Source organism: Oncorhynchus tshawytscha, linkage group LG28, assembly GCF_018296145.1.
Source record: "Oncorhynchus tshawytscha isolate Ot180627B linkage group LG28, Otsh_v2.0, whole genome shotgun sequence".
In the NCBI taxonomy this organism is placed as follows: Eukaryota; Metazoa; Chordata; class Actinopteri; order Salmoniformes; family Salmonidae; genus Oncorhynchus; species Oncorhynchus tshawytscha.
Window position 1 is genome coordinate 3,664,367 of NC_056456.1, and position 18,262 is coordinate 3,682,628.

General features: G+C 42.1%; 1 protein-coding gene across 3 annotated transcripts in view; it reads left to right on the forward strand.

The window, feature by feature from the left end:
* Nucleotides 1-1,470: 1,470 nt before the first annotated feature.
* LOC112226516 (far upstream element-binding protein 3) overlaps nucleotides 1,471-18,262 on the forward strand; it is a 73,788-nt gene continuing 56,996 nt past the window's right edge. For 2 of the 3 annotated variants that reach the window (XM_024390873.2, XM_024390874.2), the window contains exons 1-7: nucleotides 1,471-1,758; nucleotides 6,365-6,449; nucleotides 13,902-13,935; nucleotides 14,946-14,995; nucleotides 16,320-16,391; nucleotides 16,668-16,725; nucleotides 17,147-17,309. In XM_024390873.2, the coding sequence (XP_024246641.1) occupies nucleotides 1,657-1,758; nucleotides 6,365-6,449; nucleotides 13,902-13,935; nucleotides 14,946-14,995; nucleotides 16,320-16,391; nucleotides 16,668-16,725; nucleotides 17,147-17,309 (564 nt within the window). In that variant the 5' untranslated portion in view covers nucleotides 1,471-1,656. The remainder of the gene's footprint in view (nucleotides 1,759-6,364; nucleotides 6,450-13,901; nucleotides 13,936-14,945; nucleotides 14,996-16,319; nucleotides 16,392-16,667; nucleotides 16,726-17,146; nucleotides 17,310-18,262) is intronic. The other variant, XM_024390871.2, reaches the window with a different exon arrangement.

Here is an 18,262-nt window from a genome sequence, read left to right on the forward strand (position 1 = left end):
TGGTCTGTGTCAGACTTTTCATACCCAAACCACGTCCATGCGACCAAAGTAGCCCCTCTTTTAGGTACGAGCGCTGTGTCTCCGTGCTCTTTGTCGTTCACTCTCCTCCATGTTTGTTTGTGTTGCAAATTTCTTTCCACACGAACGCAAAGCGTTGTCCAATTTACTAAAAATATTGCCAAAAAGAGTGTGATTTGCAACACAACGAAATAAACGATAGAGCATAATATGAAATGATAGATGTTTTTCTATCGTCACACAATATATATCATCATATTGCCCAGCCATAATATATTATCGTTTTTAATGTCCCATTGGTAGGATATACGTGCTCGTAGTTTATCTATTTTATTATCGATTGATTGTAAGTTGGCTAATAGTACCGATGATAAAGGTAGATTACCCTCTCGGCGACGGATCCTTACAAGGCACCCGGACCGTCGTCCACGATACCTTCCTCTTTTCCTCCTGCGAATGACGGGGATGAGGGCCTTGTCAGGTGTCTGGAGGAAATCCTTCCCATTCGACTCGTTGAAGAAGAAAAATTCCTCCAGTCCAGTACAGGGTGAGTAATCGCCGCCCTGATATCAAGAAGCTCTTTTCGGTCATAAGACAATGTACAAAATAAGCTACAAATAACACAAAAGAAACCATACACAATAGCACAATTGATTATGGGATCATAAAACAGAGGTCATCTCCTTCGGTGCCATTTCCTTCAGAGCCTTTACTTTCCAATGGGAGCAAATTAATCATACTAGGCAGAAGAAGCGAAGAGGTGGGCAGAGACAAGAACGAGCTAGGAAGATCCTATTGGCACGTTCTAGCTAATTTTTGCACATTTCATTTAGGGAATGCCTACTCTGTGAAGCAAGTGTGTGCAATGTCTCATTTCATTCTTGTACTCCTTCTAAACAACACCATAATTTGTTTGGGGGAAAGGGTAAAGTCTACAAACTTCAGTCCACTCTGCCTGTTACAGATTGTAGTTTTGGAAATAGAGAACTGAATGGAGATCAAATGCTTTATCGATAAGAACATTTGCAGAACATCTGCGAAAATCTATCTTCTCCCATTGCCGGCCACTGGGCTTCCGCTCACCATATTTGGTAGTGAGTGGAAACGCCAACTGGATGCTTCACGTTTTTCAACAGGTGAAATCTCTGGTTTTCTGGAACGCTTTGCAAGTCAGACCAAGCAGTTGTTTGGGGTTAGAGATGTGAAACATTCTTCCTTAGTTGTTAATTTTCTCAAATTCTAAAGGCACAGCCTAGAGTCGAGCCAATGTCTTCAGCAGTCGAACATGTTATTTCTACAACTTCGTGAAAGTGATGGTTTTTTTTGTATAAAATAACTATATCAAATGCATTACTGGTTTGACTGCCTGCACATGCGCAATTCGGCGTGAGACAAACGTTAGACCCCATTCCGTGTTTCTGCGCGTACATTTTGCTACCCAAGGTCGCGCCATGACATCGCCTACAAGTGTAATCTGGGATTTCTATTGGAGAAGCAGTTTTAGACTCATGCTGTACTGTCTTTAATTAATGTAGCCTTTTGACTTTGTGGCTGTGGTAACAACCTTGCAGTGCAGTGCTTTTCCACGTGACCGAACGCGGAAGCAGATTGTACAAACAACAGCTGAGAAGTCTGGGGATGATGATGATGATGGCGGAGTTGGTGCAGGGACAGGCCTCCGTGGCTCAGCCCGGAATGAAAGCTGACGGCTTCGCCGACGCTTTACATCGGGCTCGACAGGTAATAACAGTATAAACACTCGCAAAGAAATCGATTGATTTTGAACTAAGCCTTTTAAACGACGAAAACACTTTTATTTTAACTCGCCCATCACCACTTTATGCTATGCGCTCATGGAAAAACACACTAGCTAGACAGCTAATGTTACCTAGCCGGCTAACTAGCATGCTAAGCTAGTTGACAACCACAATAGTTTCGAGTTCGCAATGAATACTCGTGCTTGTTCATTTTTGGATACAACAGGGCACGACAGGAAACAATGTTTTTATGTAGTTAACCGTGTTAATGTCTTCAAGTGACTTCGTTAATCCAGCTAGGTAGCTAACTAGCTAGCTACGTTTTCTACACGTGTCCACATGCAACCTGTTGTTCAGTCACTGAAGTTCTGGGGTTGAAACCCATAACAATCTGTGACAAGTGGTCGAAGGTTCCAAACCCACCCACTCGTTTTTAAACAGATATCCGTTTTGTTTCCCAGTTGTAGGTAGACAACATTGATCCAGTTGCCCCTCCCTCCCCTGTTGAGACAGTGTCAAAGTTTGTAGCTCCATTATGTAACTGGCAAGCACCAGATATACACTTTGGGGAGCGGGTGGTGTCTAGTTAGGAACCCGTTTAGGGAGTAGGTTAATTCAGTACTATGTTATATTTTACCTTATAAAACAAAGTGTTTTTCGGGACTAGCAAAACATATTTTTACTAGCTAACTACTATAACTAACGTGGCTATTTTGTGTGCTACATAAAGTTTAGGGATACAATTTTTTTTTTTTTTTTTTTAAACCTTTATTTAACTAGGCAAGTTTGTAAATAATAATTTGTTCTTATTAACTATGACAGCCTATCCTGGCCAAATCTGATATTACAGTGCTCCCTTGTGCAAAATATACATGATTTAGTTTTGATTGATTGACCCATCTATTACGTTGTTTGACAGAAACTTGCACTTTAGCACCAAAACTCATGGAGAGGTGATAACTTGGCCCCTGAAAGATTCAAAATCATCTCAAGAGTTGGCAAGAATTTATTTGGAAGGAGAATGGTACAACTGCATCGGCATACATTGGCAACTCAAAGTTCAGGGGTAGGGGACTAGATCCAACTTGGAAAATCAGGCATAGATCTAGAGCTCAGACTTTCTGACCTGAAGTTATGATTTGATCCCCATTTTTTTTCTTACCTGAGTTCCCAGTTGTCTTGAAAGCACCATGACCATCAGAAGCTGGTAACATCAGTCCAGTAAAATAAAAAAGCGAATAATTCAAATTTATGCTCAGCTGTGCCTCGCAAGTGCTACACCAACTGATGTATTTTTTTAATCAAAGCTTGCTTTCGGAAATATAATATGGTCAGAGAAAAACAATATTGTCAGGTAATATGCTGTGACAATGTATTCGACCTACTGCACACAACTCATTCCTACAAATAGTTTTTATTAGGTTAATGTTTTTGTAGTCGTGTAAAAAAAAATGTAACGTTGGTTACCGCTGGTTTAGACATTTCAGTTGCTGGTGAGTCAACTGCGTGTTGTTATTCAGCAGATGGTGGCCCTAGCGCTCATGATGCTTTTGACCTACAGATATTGGATTTGCTTGACGTGTGGGGCGGCAGGTAGCCTAGCGGTTAAGAGCATAAGACCACTAGGTTATCCTGGGGCGGCAGGTAGCCTAGTGGTTAAGAGCATAAGACCATTAGGTTACCCTGGGGCGGCAGGTAGCCTAGTGGTTAAGAGCATAAGACCATTAGGTTACCCTGGGGCGGCAGGTAGCCTAGCGGTTAAGAGCATAAGACCACTAGGCTACCCTGGGGTGGCAGGTAGCCTAGCGGTTAAGAGCATAAGACCACTAGGCTACCCTGGGGCGGCAGGTAGGTAGCCTAGCGGTTAAGAGCATAAGACCACTAGGCTACCCTGGGGCGGCAGGTAGGTAGCCTAGCGGTTAAGAGCATAAGACCACTAGGCTACCCTGGGGCGGCAGGTAGGTAGCCTAGCGGTTAAGAGCATAAGACCACTAGGCTACCCTGGGGCGGCAGGTAGCCTAGCGGTTAAGAGCATAAGACCACTAGGCTACCCTGGGGCGGCAGGTAGGTAGCCTAGCGGTTAAGAGCATAAGACCACTAGGCTACCCTGGGGCGGCAGGTAGCCTAGCGGTTAAGAGCATAAGACCAGCAACCAAAGGGTCGCTGTTTTGAATCCCAAAGCCAACTAGGTGAAAAATATGTCGATGTGCCCTTGAGCAAAGGCACTTACAGGCATATTTTGGGATTTTGTCAACGAGGCCCTTTATCTACGTCCCTAGAGTCAGGAGAAGTCGTGGATATCATTTTTATGTCATTTTTGTTTCTTCTAAAACACCTGTCTGATTCGTGCCTGTCTGAGTCGACTAATACGTTGTGGAGGCTGTGGGGATGGCACAGTCCACTTTAAGACGTGCTGCTGAAGTTGTTAATGGTTATTTTACCTAAGAAGAATGGTGCATCGCTAATAACAATTATATTATTTCAGAACAAATGCACTTTCTCCTGCGTTGGATAGTGGTCGCTGTTCACGGTTCTGAAACACATCAGTGCGCTGTTCAGTTGGCGTCTTTTCCTAGACCATGTTGCTACACTACATGGCCAATGCCAAGCATCAGCTGGAGTGGTGTAATGCCCACCGCCATTGTATTCCAGAGCAGTGGAAACGTGTTCTCTGGAGTGATAAACGATCTGGCAGTCCGACGGGTGAATCTGGGTTTGGCGGATGCCAGGAAGAACGCTACCTGCCCGAATGCATATTGCCAACTGTAAAGTTTGGTGGAGGAGGAATAATGAATGGGCTGGGGCTGTTGTTCATGGTTCGGGTTAGGCCCCTTAGTTCCAGTTGAAGGGAAGCTACCTACAGCATACAATGACATTTTTGGTAACTTTGAGGTAACAGATGTATGAAGCCCTTTCATGTTTCAACATGACAATGCCCATGTGCACAAAGCGAGGTCCATACAGAAATGGTTTGTCAAGATCGGTGTGGATGAACTTGACTGGCCTGCAATAAATAAACAATTCTATTTTGGAAATTGCATTCAAGAATGAATGCAACTGCTTTGAGTCTTTGCTGTAATAAAGGCTTAACAAAAAAGTTACAACAGACTCTCTGGTACGCTTATTTGTTTAGTGTTTACATTGTTCTAAACGGTCAAATTATACTGAACAGAATTATGAACACAACATGCAACAACTTCAAAGATTTTACCTGAGTTACAGTTCATAGAAAGTCAGTCAATTTAAATAAATAAATGATACCCATATCTATGGATTTCACATGACTGGGCAGGGGCGCAGCCTTGGGCCGGCTGGGAGGGCGTAGCCCCACCTCCACACACACGCTTAGGAGCAAAGTCCACCCACTGGGGAGCCAGGCCCAGCCAATCATAATGGGGTTTTCCCCACAAAAGAGAAGCTGGATGTGAAGGTCCTGGGCTGGCGTGATTACACATGGTCTGTGGTTGTGACGTACTGCCAAATTCTCTATAACAATGTTGGTGACGGCTTATGGTAGAGAAATTAACATTCAATTCTCTGGCACAGCTCTGTTGGACAATCCTGCTGTCAGCATACCAATTGCACATTCCCTCAACTTGAGACATCTGTTTGTTATAACCAATTTATTGATGTGAGACGTGATTATGATATGCTATAGGTCAGGCCCTATTCATGTGCATGGGTCACGCAAACAGAGCAAGGGTTGGGGGAATCGGGAATGCTTTTCCTAAACAAATGAGGGGTTTCAGTAACAGAACTTTAAAGTCAGAAATGGCTGTAATTATGTTGCCGTTTCAGAAACACGGACAGCGCGATAAACACTATTGATGTTCTGTGGTGGTCGCTGCAGCAGGGAGGAGAGCGAGACAATGGGTGCTAGTTAAGTCACTCACTGTCATTTTTTTAAACCCAGTGCAGCAAGTCTGAGCCGAGCCCAGCACAATCAAATAAGTTGAGTTGGACTCCCGCTAGTCATTTGTCTTAATTATTCAAATCAAATTTTATTGTTCACATACACATGGTTAGCAGATATTAATGTGAGTGTAAAGAAATGCTTGTGCTTCTATTATTTCATCAAACAGTGCGCTTAAACCATCAGACAAGCTCAGTGCATATACTTTATTTGATTAAAACACAATAGATGTGTCTATACAATCCATTGGTCGAAAGTTAAAATCAAATAAAAAGTGTCTAGTAAGAAGGAAATTAGAGGTAGTTTCAAGAACAAATGCTAACTAGCATTAGAGCAATGACTGGAAGTCTATGGGTATCTACTAGTTTGCATTTGATCGCAAAACTACCTCTAACTAACTTCATACTAGACACGGAGTAATAAAAATGATATCCATGAGTTCATCTGACTCTGGGGGAATTAGATAAAGGTACATTGCCAAAATCCTGAAATGTCAATTTAACCCTAATTGCGCCCGTATGTGACTAAAATGTAATGTGGTCATAGCACTAGCAATTTGGGAAAACTTAATGCAATTAGCCATTTACGTGTAATGCAACAATGGATACAATGAATGGATTAACTGTTGTATAGAAAATCTGTGAAGTAATTATTATTATTTTTCCTCACCTTTCAGATGGCAGCAAAGATGGGGAATGAGCAGATTGTAGACCCCTCCATGTATGGCTATGGGGGCCAGAAGCGTTCGGTGGAAGATGGAGGTAACCTCCATTTCTCTCCCGCCGACGATTTAAAAGGATAGTTTCCTATGGTTTTCACAATGTTTTAATCTTCTTACCTCCAAACGAGTTCATGAACGTTTTGTCGGTTATTGTAACAATTTTCTAAACACATACCATAAAAGCCAATAGTAAAAGCTTTCAAAATTTTGGATCAGAAATGTTCATGTCCAAGTGTTAAGGTTTACCTCAGTTTAAAATGTTTTTATTCTACTTTAGAATTGTTTTGGGTTCTGTTTCAACTTACAGTGCTAGTTAAAGGTTTGCACACACCTTCTCATTCCAGGGTTTTTCTTTATTTTTTACTATTTTCTACATTGCAGATTAATAGTGAAACCATCAAAACTATGAAATAACTTATATGCAATCATGTAGTAACCAATAAAGTGTTTTACAAATCAAAATATATTTGAGATTCTTTAAAGTAGCCACCCTTTGCCTTGATGACAGCTTTGCACACTTGGAATTCTCTCATCCAGCATCATGAGGTACTCACCTGGAATGCATTTCCATTAACAGGTGTGCCTTGTTAAGTTAGTTTGTGGAATGTATTTCCTTAATGCGTTTGAGCCAGTCAGTTGTGTTGTGACAAGGTAGGGCTGGTATACAGACGATAGGGCTGTCTGGTAAAAGACCAAGTTATATTATGAGAAGAAAAGCTCAAATAAGCAAAGAGAAACGACAGTCCATCATTACTTTAAGACAAGCAGGTCAGTCAAGAACTTCAAGAACTTCTAAAGTTTCTCAAATGCAGTCGCAAAAACCATCAAGTGCTATGATGAAACTTGCTCTCATGATGACTGCCACAGGAAAAGAAGACCCAGACTTACCTCTGCTGCAGAGGATAAGTTAGAGTTACCAGCCTCAGAAATTTCAGCTCAAATAAATGCTTCAGAGTACAAGTAACAGACACATCTCAACATCAACTGTTCAGAGGAGACTGTGTGAATCAGGACTTCATGCTCGAATTGCTGCAAAGAAACAACTACTAAGGGACACCAATAAGGAGAATAGACTTGCTTGGGCCAAGAAACACAAGCAATGGACATTAGACCGGTGGTCTGATGAGTCCAAATTTGAGATTTTTGGTTCCAATCGCCATGTCTTTGTGAGATGCAGATTAGGTGAATGGATGATCTCCGCATTTGTGGTTCCCACCGGGAAGCATGGAGGAGGTGGTGTGGGGGTGCTTTGCTGGTGACACTGTCTGTGATTTATTTAGAATTCAAGGCACACCAGCATGGCTACCACAGCATCCTGTAGCGATACGCCATTCTGCAGCGATACGCCATCCCATCTGGTTTGCACTTAGTGGGACTATCGTTTTTCAACAGGACAATGACCCAAAACACACCTCCAGGCTGTGTAAGGGCTATTTGACCAAGAAGGAGAGTGATGGAGTGCTGCATCAGATGACCTGGCCTCCGCAATCACCCGACCTCAACCCAATTGAGATGGTTTGGGATTAGTTAGACAGCAGAGTGAACCTGGTTGTGTGTGCAAAGCTGTCAAGGCAAAGGGTAGATACTTTGAATTATCTGAAATATGCAGTCATGTCCATAAATATTTGGGCATTGACCAAATTTTTCTTTTAGCTGTCTACCACAACATATTTTAGTTGAAATTAAATGATGAATAATTTTGTTGGTTTTTACATCCAAATCGGGTGGATGGTGTAGGAATTACAGGACTTTTTACATGTGGTCCCCCCTTTCTAAGGGACCAAAAGTAATTGGAAATTGGCCGCTCAGCTGTTCCATGGCCAGGTGTGTTTTATCCCCTCATTAGGCAATTTGCAAGTAAGCAGATAAAATGTCTAGAGTTGATTTCAAGTGTGGCATTTGGAATCTGTTGCATTTAACCCTCAATATGAAGTCCAAAAAGCTGCCATTGAAATGAGCCGTCATTAGGCTGACAACTCAAAACAAACCCATGAGAAAGAAAAAACATTAGGTGTGACCAAATCATACGGTTTTATTTCTTTCTTCACATTCCCAGTGGGTCAGAAGTTTACATACACTCAATTAGTATTTGGTAGCATTGCCTTTAAAATGTTTAACTTGGGTCAAACGTTGTGGGTAGCCTTCCACATGCTTCCCACAATAAGTTGGGTGTATTTTGGCCCATTCCTCCTGACAGGCTTCAGGTTTGTAGGCCTCCTTGCTCGCAAAAGCCTTTTCAGTTCTGCCCAAAAACTTTCAATGGGATTGAGGTCAGAGCTTTGTGATGGCCACTCCAATACCTTGACATTGTTGTCCTTAAGCCATTTTGCCACAATTTGGGTAGTATGCTCGAGGTCATTGTCCATTTGGAAGACCCATTTGCGACCAGCTTTAACTTCCTGACTGATGTTTTGAGATGTTGCTTCAATATATCCACCTAATTTTCCTTCCTGGTGATGCCATCTATTTTGTGAAGTGCACCAGTCCCTCCTGCAGCAAAGCACACCCACAACATGATGCTGCCACCCCCGTGCTTCACGGTTGGGATGGTGTTCTTCAGCTTGCAATCCTCCTCCTTTTTCCTCCAAATATAACGACGGTCATTATGGTCAAACACTTCTATTTTTGTTTCATCAGACCAGAAGTCATTTCTCCAAAAAGTACGATCTTTGTCCCCATGTGCAGTTGCAAACCGTAGTCCTGGCTTTTTTATGGTGGTTTTGGAGCAGTGGCTTCTTCCTTCCTTAATAACCTCTTGGAATCACCATTCCTGAATCCGGGATAATTGTCATCAACTACGCTAAATAGCATAGCGCAACGGTCAAATAATCTTACCAGAAAATATTAATATTCATGAAATCACAAGTGAAATATAGCGAAACACAGCTTAGCCTTTTGTTAATCACCCTGTCGTCTCAGATTTTGAAATTATGCTTTACAGCGAAAACAATACAAGCGTTTGTGTAAGTTTGTCGATATACTAGAAAAACATTATGTACACCTAGCGGCATGTAACTTGGTCACGAAAATCAGAAAAGCAATCGTTTACCTTTGATGATCCTCGGATGTTTTTACTCACGAGACTCCCAGTTAGACAGCAAATTTTCCTTTTGTTCAATAAATATATTTTTTATATCCAAATACCTCCGTTAGTTTGATGCGTTATGCCCAGGAATCCACCGGAAATAGCGGTCACGACAACGTAGACAAAAATTCCAAATTATATCCATAATATCGACAGAAACATGGCAACCGTTTTTTATAATCAATCCTCAATGTGTTTTTCAAATATCTATTCGATAATACACTGCTCAAAAAAATAAAGGGAACACTAAAATAACACACCCTAGATCTGAATGAATGAAATATTCTTATTAAATACTATTTTCTTTACATAGTTGAATGTGCTGACAACAAAATCACACAAAAATTATCAATGGAAATCAAATTTATCAACCCATGGAGGTCTGGATTTGGAGTCACACTCAAAATTAAAGTGGAAAACCACACTACAGGCTGATCCAACTTTGATGTAATGTCCTTATAACAATGCAAAATGAGGCTCAGTAGTGTGTGTGGCCTCCACGTGCCTGCATGACCTCAATACAACGCCTGGGCATGCTCCTGATGAGGTGGCGGATGGTCTCCTGAGGGATCTCCTTCCAGACCTGGACTAAAGCATCCGCCAACTACTGGACAGTCTGTGGTGCAACGTGGCGTTGGTGGATGGAGCGAGACAGGATGTCCCAGATGTGCTCAATTGGACTCAGGTCTGGGGAACGGGCGGGCCAGTCCATAGCATCAATGCCTTCCTCTTGCAGGAACTGCTGACACACTCAAGCCACATGAGGTCTAGCATTGTCTTGCATTAGGAGGAACCCAGGGCCAACTGCACCAGCATATGGTCTCACAAGGGGTCTGAGGATCTCATCTCGGTACCTAATGGCAGTCAAGCTACCTCTGGCGAGCACATGGAGGGCTCTGCGGCCCCCCAAAGAAATGCCACCCACAACCATGACTGACCCACCGCCAAACCGGTCATGCTGGAGGATGTTGCAGGCAGCAGAACGTTCTCCACGGCGTCTCCAGACTCTGTCACGTCTGTCACATGTGCTCAGTGTGAACCTGCTTTCATCTGTGAAGAGCACAGGGCGCCAGTGGCGAATTTGCCAATCTTGGTGTTCTCTGGCAAATGCCAAACGTATTGCACGGTGTTGGGCTGTAAGCACAACCCCCACATGTGGACGTTGGGCCCTCATACCACCCTCATGGAGTCTGTTTCTGACCGTTTGAGCAGACACATGCACATTTGTGGCCTGCTGGAGGTCATTTTGCAGGGCTCTGGCAGTGCTCCTCGTGCTCCTCCTTGCACAAAGGCGGAGGTAGCGGTCCTGCTGCTGGGTTGTTGCCCTCCTACGGCCTCCTCCTGGTGTACTGGCCTGTCTCCTAGTAGCGCCTCCATGCTCTGGACACTACGCTGACAGACACAGCAAACCTTCTTGCCACAGCTCGCATTGATGTGTCATCCTGGATGAGCTGCACTACCTGAGCCACTGGTGTGGGTTGTAGACTCCGTCTCATGCTACCACTAGAGTGAAAGTACCGCCAGCATTCAAAAGTGACCAAAACATCAGCCAGGAAGCATAGGAACTGAGAAGTGGTCTGTGGTCACCACCTGCAGAACCACTCCTTTATTGGGGGTGTCTTGCTAATTGCCTATACTTTCCACCTGTTGTCTATTCCATTTGCACAACAGCATGTGAAATGTATTGTCAATCAGTGTTGATTCCTAAGTGGACAGTTTGATTTCACAGAAGTGTGATTGACTTGGAGTTACATTGTGTTGTCTAAGTGTTCCCTTTATTGTTTTGAGCAGTGTACATTTGATTGACAACTAGCTAAGGGCACGTTCATAAATTGCCTCCAGTGTGTTAGTGTGCTCTGGGTTGTTCGTAAATTCAGAACGTTGACAGACTGTCTGTTTGTAAATTCAGAGTTAGATGTTACTGTAGTCCCGTGTAGCTCTGTTGGTAGAACATGGCACTTGCAACGCCACGGTTGTGGGTTCGATTCCCACGGGGGACTAGTATAAAAATGTATGCACTCACTACTACTCTGGATAAGAGTGTCTGCTAAATGACGTAAATGTATATTGCAGTTATATTATTAGAGATTCACAGCGATGCTTTGCCTGGCTACCCAGACTCGATGCTTCTCCACACCCATTGACTTTAGTGTCTTCTCTGCAATGAGTCTGGATCTGAGTACCTCCCCGAGTACCTCCCCGACTCTTCACCGAATGCATACACATTTGGGACCATCTGATTGGTCCAGAAACCGATGGGTTGGCCCAGAGCAAAAACACAGTGGTTTGAAAATTCATCATTGGCTTTGATACTTTGATTGGTTAGAGATGATCCAATCGCTGGTGACTTTGTTTTGTACAATGCCCTTCATCACCACAAACGACTTCAATGATGGCAGTCTGACTAAAGTATGTAGCGGACAACAGAGCAGCGGAATAATTTTGTCTCATCAGGCTAAACGAAGCTGATACCTATTGTTATTATGCCCTTCATCACCACAAACGACTTCAATGATGGCAGTCTGACTAAAGTATGTAGCGGGCAACAGAGCAGCGGAATAATTTTGTCTCATCAGGCTAAACGAAGCTGATACCTATTGTTATTATCTGAATTCTTATTTTTTTTTTTCCTTTACATGGTCAAATAACTCAAGATTGGTAAAATAAAAATGGACTAAAAGTCAAATTCACTCCGAATTTGGTCTTCGGACTCATCACAACAGCCCCTAAAGAGTTTGAGAAACGAAAGTTTATGCGTTTAAAGATGGCCACGCTATACCAGTAGCGGCGTATTAGCACATATGCTAAAAATATTTCACATCTTCTCATGAACAATAGGTATAAATGGAATGTAGGCCCATGGTACATGTCTTAATTTAGTTTGAGAAAAGCTAAAGGATTGGTCAAAAGATGGCTGAGTTATTGGCAAATCAGATTAATGTGTCCATTGACTAAACCACTTTAAATTCGCGCCACATTGGCCTATCAACTTTTTATAATGGTTTTATTTAACCCTTATTTAACTAGGCAAGTCAGTTAAGAACTAAATCTTATTTATAATGAAAATCTAACACCAAATTCGATATGTAGGCCCATGGTAAAGGCAAATCAGATTAATGTGTCCATTTTAATAAACCACTTTAAATTCACTTTAAATTCAATAAACCACTTTAAATTCACTTCACTCTGGCCTATCAACTTTTTAAAGTTTTATTTACGTTGACAGCACTGCCCTATGGTACTCCCAATCACGTCTGGTTGTGATACAGCCTGGAATCAAACCAGGGTCTGTAGTGACGCCTCTAGCATTGAGATGCAGTGCCTTAGACCGCAGTGCCACTTGGGAAACTGGTATATAAACTCAATACATTAAGTGAACACGTTAAGGGATACTTTGGGATTTTGGCAATGAGGCCCTTTATCTGCTTCCCCACAGTCAGATTAACTCATGGATACTATTTGCAAACTAGCATTTGCGCTAACTCTCTAATTAGCGTTGGCTTGCGAAACTACCTCTACCTTCCTTTATACTGGACACAGAGAGACATACAAAAGGTATCCACAAGTTCATCTGACTGGGGAAGTAGGTAAAGGGCCTCATTGCCAAAATCCCAAAGTATCCCTTCAAGAATGATTACCTGCTGCATTCAAAGATAATCAACCTACAGCACTAGACTAAACTTTACTGATTGCAAATAAGGAAGATAGTTCCCACATGATTGTGCTTGCTTTGTTATCCATCTGATCTTGTCCTTTCTGTCATCCTGTGAACCCTGTTCATTGCTGCTTGCAATTTTATTTTTGGATTCATTTAACTAATGGGCATTTCAATTAGACTTAAGACTCTATTTTTTACTCTGGCTAATAGTCATCATAAAAAGTAGTGAGGTAGTGTATCCTTTACTCATCTGGGCTGTTACATGATACGCTGCATTTCGGATGAGCCCTCTCGGCCTCTCCGTCAGTTGTTTTCGGCCTATTGTAGCCTATAATTGTCTCTGGTTTGTTAATGTTGAAGGAATAGCTGGACTCTGTGCCGTCCCAAGCTTCATCCCCTAGCTTTGGGTTCTGGCCAGAGGGAGGCATGTCTAATATGCTATTAACTGGGAGGGGGTTAGCTTAGCTAGCATACCCAACTTTATACCTGTCATAGGCTCATCTCCTAGTGGGGTGGTGTATTGCACACACACTTTACTTCGCCATCCAGCTGTGTGTCTGATATAAAAAAAATATTGACAGATCCATCTCATCATTTTCACCCTCTGCCCAGGCGCATAACTCCTGCAATTGGGCTCTTTGGCACAGGTGCAGGATGCAGTTAATACTTCTAATCTTTTTCTCTCTCCACTGCATCTCCATCTGGCTCTGGTCCCATCCCTGGTTGGCTCTTGTCTATTTCCCTCACAGTAGGTAACCAGCTGGGAGCCATGGTACATCAAAGGTAAGCCTGTAGCCAGCACCAATTTATCCGCTGTATTGACATACTGAATAGGTATTGATTGAGAAATCTGTGCGATGATTCCCCCTCCTCCATGTCATTTTAGCTTACTGTCCAACCCAAAGACATAACTTTGGATCCCCAGTGGGATAGCACTGAAGTACTGAGACCAGATAATGATTGGTGCTCAGCATCACTGTTTTGTTTGAAAATATAGTAAAGTCTTAAGTATTATAGATACTGAACAAAAATATAAACGTAACATGCAACAATTTCAAAGATTTTACAGTTCATATAAAGAAGTCTGTCAATTGAAATAAATTCATTCGGCCCTAATCTATGGATTTCACATTACTGGGAATACAGATATGCATCTGTTAGTCACAGATACCTTAAAAAGAAATGGGCCTCACAATGGGCCTCAGGATCTCGTCACGGTATTTCTGTGTATTCAAATTGCCATTAATTAAATGCAATTGTGTTCATTGTCCGGAGCTTATGCCTGCCCATGCCATAACACCATCGTTGACATCAGCAAACCGCTTGCCCACATGACGCCATACACGTAGTCTGTGGTTGATGCCGGTCACCATGGGTCGCTCCCTCAACATGACATCTGTGGCATTGTGTTGTGACAACTGCACATTTTAGCCTTTTATTGTCCCCAGCACAAGTTGCACCTGTGTAATGACCGTGATGTTTAATCAGAATCTAGATATGCCACACCTGTCAGGTGGATGGATTATCTTGGCAAAGGAGAAATGTTAACTAACAGGGAGGTAAGCAAATTTGTGCACATTTTAGAGAAATGTGTTATTTTTGTGCGTATGGAGCATTAAAGGCATTTTTTATTTAATGAAACATGGGACCAGCACTTTAGATGTTGCATTTATATTTTTGTTCAGTGTAGTTCACATTGTTGAATGGAGTGATGGAATGTAATAATTTGACATCTGCTGGCCTTTCTGTTTGATATATTTTGTCTCTTTTCACCCCACCCTTTTGTCATTTAGGGCTGTCATGACAGAAGACTTTAAAGTACCTGATAGAATGGTTGGATTCAGTAAGTAATGTTATGGGAGGTGTGCTCTGTGGTTTGGGATGGTTTTGTCTTTGTATGCTTTGTTTTGAATTATGTTAAGGATGTATTCATTAGTGTTGTCCCTGACGAAATAAAATGTCAGACCGAGAGTCGTCGTCTTTTGACCAATCGATTGGTGGAAATGTTCAAATATGTAGACACACTGCGTGCCTGTGTTGTAATAAAATCAACTATATGTACTGAGCTTGTTGTTATGCTTTAAGCACACTGTTTGATTAATTTAGGAGGACACGCAAATTATTTGAGGGAGCCTGAGAGCCTAACCAGAAGAAAGAAAATCAAAAATTAACATTGTATTTTCAGCTGTTTGAAGCTGGTGTACAAAACCTAAAGTAAAAGATGCAAAAACTAAAATTAAGACTTGGAAACATAGAAATAGCCCACATAAAACAGATATACTGTTTCTTAGACTTGCTTGCAATGAGAATGACAGATCTATAACACATATTTCTATATGAATTTGGTCATGCCACCCCAAAAGTTACATATTGCAGCTTTTATTCAATCAGAAATACTATTAGACATCCCCAAATGGGCACATTTATAGACCTACATTTGCGCACAGGCCACAGGTTCGGTAGCTCGGCCTACTTCTAAATGCGTAATCAGGTGCGCATCCTTACTCAACATTGACAGGAGCGCTCCAAACAAAAGACAGAATAAATTGACAAAGAATAAATGGAATGAAATAAACCTAAACTTCTTTTCTCACAAGAGTAGCATAGGTTGTGATCTATGCAAACAAGGTGTCTACTCTGTGAAAATCAGAACGGTAAACAACTGTAACAATATATTGAATGCATTAACAGAAATGACCCGAACCAAATAACAAAGTAGTTAAGAAATTATGGGGATTAACAGTAAACGTAGGCTACTACTGGTGATATGTAATGAGGAATTGATACACTAACGCTCAAAGGCTAACATTTGTCACAATGAATGTGAATGAAATGGCAGGAGAGAGCTCATTCTGGAGAGAGATGTGGCTTGTGCATCTTAGCCCCACCCCTTCTTGGACTGTGTCATCTCCCCGCGGCCTCCTCAATGGATTAGTCCACTAAGCCAGGCGCAAATCAGACTGGTGTCATGTGCCATGAAAGAAACCAATCTATTTGCAACTGCTCGACAAATCAAATACTGTTAAACCATCAGCCTATCGATCAAACAATCAACCAGTCGACTTTAACGGGGTCAGCCCTAGTATTTATTTTGTCCGACATATTACCTGAACTATTTTCTCCTCTCCCATCCCACTTTTATTTTCCTCTCCTCCCATTTATTTTAGTCATAGGCAGAGGAGGAGAACAAATTACAAGAATCCAGCTGGAGTCCGGGTGTAAGATTCAAATTGCGTCTGGTAAGCAGCCATCAATATGTCCCATAATGTCTGACTACACACACTTCCAACCTTCATATGATATAATAAACAATATCAGAGTGCTTTTAGTTGAATATCTCAGCAGCATATAGTATGAGTGTTGTCAGCTAGCTTGATGCACTGTCAGCAATGCAAAATGGATTATCATGACTGTTTTTGCTCAATACTGAAGGGGCTTATCTTGGAAACTTGACTCCTTTAACTGTATGCTGTTCTATACATGATGCTGACTGTAATGTCTGTTTGTCATGGTAGAGAGTGGAGGTATGATGGACAGAGCCTGCTCCCTCACTGGAACCCCTGAGAGCATTGAGTGAGTTTCTATATTGACGGTTGAACGTGTTAAATTCTATAAACTCAGTAGCAGTAAAGAACCGTCGACATCCTTTGTCATTTTGAAAATAACAATATGTTTCCGTCTTGAGTGTACCCTATTGCATTTAATGGCCCCATATTATGTGGGAAGTCCCCTTATTTACGGTCTATAGATGCTCACAGTATCAACTGTAACCCTGTTGGAATTAGGTAAAAATATATATATTTAACGGTCACTCCAATACTACAGTTTTGACAATGCATAATACATTTTTAAAAACCACATTGTGCACCACTCAGATAAAGTCTTGAGACACTGTAGGACAGTCATTGTAGGAAATCAGTACAATATTTCATTGGTTTCGGTGATAATACATTCCATCATTTATAATTCATTGATACCATTTGCACTCCACCAGGCAGGCCAAGAGAATGCTTGGTCAGATAGTGGAACGCTGTCGGAACGGCCCAGGGTTCCACAGCGAGGCTGAGAGCAACAGCTCAGTCCAAGAGATGCTCATCCCAGCCAGCAAAGTGGGCCTGGTCATTGGAAGGGGAGGGGACACCATTAAGCAACTGCAGGTATGTCTTCCAAGAGAGAAAAAAATTACAATTGATTAGGATCTCTGTGGCTTTACTCCCTCTAGCCTGGCTATTCCCAAACTGGGGTACGCAATGCCGTCGGGGGTACGCCAAATACAAAATGCAGTTCACATTTTCTAACAGATCATTTAGATTTTCCAACGGGGCTAAACATTTGGGTGAGGTTTTTTTGTCCCCTGAGTAGCCTTGTTTCACTGCCAGAAATAATATTCAACTGTCTAGTATTCAGCGAAATAAAGATTCAGTAACAAACACAGGTAGCCTGGTCAAATAATTAACATCCAATCACATGAACCATTAATCTCTTGTGGGAATTCCACTGTATGTAGCCAAACATAGCTGCTGCTCATTCAGGCCCTCGTCCATAGAGACATATACCAGCTCCACTGGTAGTACTGCTACTACCAATAGTACTACACCTGCACTGTTTCACGATGCATCAGTGACATGGCAGGTGTTTTGAAACAATTACTGCTTTGCATACAAGCCAGTGAATTATATGCGTTACAGCTGGATGAGTCAACAGACGTGGTGGGCCTGGCACAGCTCCTGGTATATGTCCGTTATGTTTATGGGGGGTCAATTAAGGAAGACATCCTCTTCTGCATGTCACTGGAAATCAGGACAACAGGAGACTATATTTTTAAAGTACTGAACAGCTTTGTGACTGATTGAATGGACTTTGGTGGTCAAGATGTGTTGGTAACTACTGATGGCGCAAAAGCCATGACAGGGAGACATAGTGGAGTCGTAATGCACGTGCAAGCAGTTGCACCCGACACCACTTGGGTACACTGCAGCATCCACCTAGAGGCTCTTGCTGCCAAGGGAATGCCTGACAGCTTGGAAGACATTTTGGACACAACAGTGAAAATGGTTAACTTTTTTTAAAGCAAGGCCCCTGAACTCTCCTCTATTTTCTGCATTATGAA